We start from the raw sequence: 3,708 nt of genomic DNA on the forward strand, positions 1-3,708 counted from the left end.
TTTGTTCTTCCTCTCTGCAACCCCGTTCTACTGTGGAGTGTGGGGTATTGTAAACTTTTGAATTATTCCATGGTTCCTACAATATTTGATGAAGTTTCCCAGCTTGTATTCTCCCCCTTGATCTGAGTGGAGAATTTTGATGATCTTCCCTGTCTGTTTTTCAATCATACTTCGAAACTCTTTAAAATATTCAAATGTATGAATTTTCTTTCTTAGAAAATATACCCAAGTATATTTTGTGCAATCATCAACAAATAATAAAAAATAATATGCTCCTCCTAATGATCTTGTCTGCATTAGTCCACATATGTCAGTGTTCACAAGTTCAACATGTGCATTTTTTTAAATAGGGAGTCCATTGACCATACCTTGTTTTTGTAGCAGTAATAAGTCAGGAAGATTGATGTGTCTGAGTCTTTGATGCTACAAATTCACTGCTATCATAGATGTTGAATTTAACGCTTGATGTGGTGCACTTATAACATTCAACTTGTACAGGCCTCCAACTCGTATTTCTGTTGCAATTGGCTTCAAATGATCCAACAGATCTTTAATAATGCCATAAGATTTAAAAAACTCTACCTTTAGATTCTGCTCTATAATCATAGAGACAGAGATCAGATTCTTTTTAATTCCTGGTACATATATCACATTTTGAATACTCCTGATATTACCACTGGGTAATATCACAAGAATATTTCCATACCCTTTAATATGGTATCCTCTGTCACCACTGCTGGTCTCTTTAAAACTTTCAAACCAATGTTTATTACCTCTCATGTGAGTGGAAGCTCCAGAATCCACAAACCAAGTTTCTGCTTCATCATTCTCAGCAGAGAAAGTAGAATCAGACACAAACAGTCTGAGGTCCTGATTCTGATCTTCATCAACAAAGTTCCTTGCATGCTTCTTATGTCTATGTCGAGCTTCATCAGTATTTTTCTTAAAACAATTTCGAGCAAAGTGACCAGATTTACCATAGTAAAAACACTTGGTTCCTGAATCATTTATGGTTGAAGACATACCTTGAGGTGCCTTTCTCTATGGTGTAACTCTGCCTTTCTGTCCTATGCCTGGTTTCCCTCTAAAAGGCTTTTTATTCACCATTAATGCGAGATCTGAATTATGGGGTTTCAGAGTCATCCACCTCTCTTCGTCTTGCATCAAGATCCCTGTCAATTCTTTGAAATTGGGGGATTTCTCCCTCGCATTCAAGCTTGTAATAAACATCTAAAAATCATCAATTGTAACACCCTCCTCCCACATCCACCCAAGTAACCATGCCAACTAGGGTAAACGTGAGACGAGAGGCTACTATGACCATATTCGACCTCCTAGGTAACCTTAAGGAAGTGGAATTGACAAAACATCACACAAAACCATCCAACATCATCAACAGAACCCTCAGGAGACAAGTCAGCCACTCAGAAATCATGTCCTTGGGTCCCACTATTGTTCTAGACAATTTAAGGCTCAGTCACTCTCATGCTATGGGAAAGGGAGTGATCAGAACCCTAAATTCACTCTCATAGGCCTGCATGCCAATGACTATGGATGAAACTTGCTAGTTCTATGCCAGCAACTCCACGATTTGAGCCACTTTCTCATACCCATAGCCCAGGCAATTGCCCAAAATGGAATGAAAGCTCAGAATTAAGTAAGGTACAAGAAAAAAATGATGCATAAGTAAATAGTTGATCAAGGCCTTAATGAGACCCCTACCTACCATGACAAGCATTTAATCAAACATATCATTGACATGTAACCTACAGGTGTAAACAACAGAGTTAAGTGTAGGGATATCTTACTTATCTGAGAATCGTCATGAACCATTATTTCCTGATGTCATTTGTTGCCTTGTCACTTAATAGGTCATAGATACAATATCCATTCAAATAAAAATAAAAGCATTCTGAGAGCCAAACATAGATGCTGCCATAAAATGAACATATAACCAGCATAATAGGAACAAAATTACAATAAACATTTCAGCCATCAAAATCCATATATACACGAGTACATTTACACATGAAAATCAATGGAATGAATTTCTCACTAATCAATGCAATGAACCGACCGGAGATGGGACTACCATGTTCCACCCGACCACAGATTGGATGAGATAAGTCTCTCTTCATCCAATCACCTCCATGCCATATTCCAAGCATGAATGTGGGACTCAAACCAAAAGACTCAACCTGGGCATACCGAGGCTAAACCACCTCACCCTCAACAATAGAAACCATGCTTTACTATATTCCATCCCGGATCACTAGGCCAACATAATGAACACGTCATAACCTGCTTTATTGGGATCTCCACCCGATCACTAGGCCAAAAAAGCATGGATGCCACTAGATTTCTCCACCTACACGGTGAGAAATTTTCCTCTCTCCTAGTCTCTCAGGCTTTACCACAATCCAAACCCGATCACTAGGTCATAAAATGAGACCCACTCTCTAGTCTTTACAACATATCCCAAACCCAAGATTACTAAGCCCAACGAAGAGCAACCCACCTCTAGGCTTTATCGTATATCCTACCATTCACCGGAAAGGATTCCTAAGCCATCTGAGGCAACAAAAAATCCATCTTTACCACAACCCACAGTCCAGTTCAGGGGTCACTAGGCCATGTCTTCTATCATTTCAAATATCCACCTCACTCATTTTTGAATCCATCGGCAATTCAGCTCAACCAAACATGAGAACCCCATCACACCATGGCTATCCAGAAATGGCAAGGCTAGGATCAAAAAAATTGTTACACCTAGAAAAAAACCACGCCATGATAGAAAAGAACCACATGCAATGACATGCATGCCAAATCTAGCAAGGAAAATACACATGCAAGTCGATACAAGTAATGGAGCCTCATCTAGTTGGTTGATCCTTCCTTTCCCCACTTGATCTTTGCTTCCTCTTGCATTCTTTTCCTTTCTTGCTCCAATGCCAAGGTGCTCCAAGAAAAAACTCTAAGTATCCAAGAGTGAGAGAGAGAGATAATAATGGGAGTGCTCCAAAACTGAACTGACAAAAAGTTGATCTGACAAAAGGTTACCAACTAATCTTCATAAACCTTTATATGTATGAGGCCTCTATTTTCTTCATTTTCCATTATTTTCTTTCATTTTTCTCCTCACATGCAACCTGTGACCTTTCACCTCCCTTTTCTCCTAATTTCCATTATTTTCATAAATAATTGTGCCAAAATGCCATTTTTCCTTTCCAAAGCCTTAGTCATTGCCTTTGCTAATTTCCTTAGCCATAAACAACCAAATGAACACCCCCTATGATGTCGTGCCCAACATTCATCTTGGAATAAGTGTTCCAGTCATTCATGGTTATTATTTTTAACATTTATTACATGGAATTTTCACTTCCATACTTGCATACCAATGAAATAATGCATGAGCCCCAGGTCCTTCATCTCATATTATCTTGAAATGTCCTCTTTGCAAGATTTTACCAGATTCTCATCACCTGTTAGAATTCAATCATCGACAAATAATACTATAATCAACAATTTACCTTCAACCAAAATATGGTAAAGGTTTGCATACGACTCACTTTTGGTGAAGCCCAACCTAGTGAAATAATTGTCAGTCCTAGTGTACCAAGCACGGGGTGCCTGTTTCATTCCATACAATGCTTTATTGAGTCTACACACATGTGACTTTCTATTGAAGGTCTCAAATCCTTTTGGTTT

General features: G+C 38.7%; 1 protein-coding gene across 1 annotated transcript; it reads right to left on the minus strand.

Annotated features, from left to right (window-relative positions):
* Positions 1–423: 423 nt before the first annotated feature.
* LOC149237402 (uncharacterized) lies at positions 424–1,023 on the minus strand. Its single transcript, XM_089369260.1, has one exon. It carries the CDS (start codon positions 1,021–1,023, stop codon positions 424–426), a length of 600 nt encoding a protein of 199 aa, XP_089225386.1.
* Between the last annotated feature and the right edge of the window lie 2,685 nt (positions 1,024–3,708).

The sequence above is a fragment of the Pinus tabuliformis genome, chromosome 8 (assembly GCF_031772625.1).
Source record: "Pinus tabuliformis cultivar Carrire ecotype Pingquan chromosome 8, CPIR1, whole genome shotgun sequence".
Lineage (NCBI taxonomy): Eukaryota > Viridiplantae > Streptophyta > Pinopsida > Pinales > Pinaceae > Pinus > Pinus tabuliformis.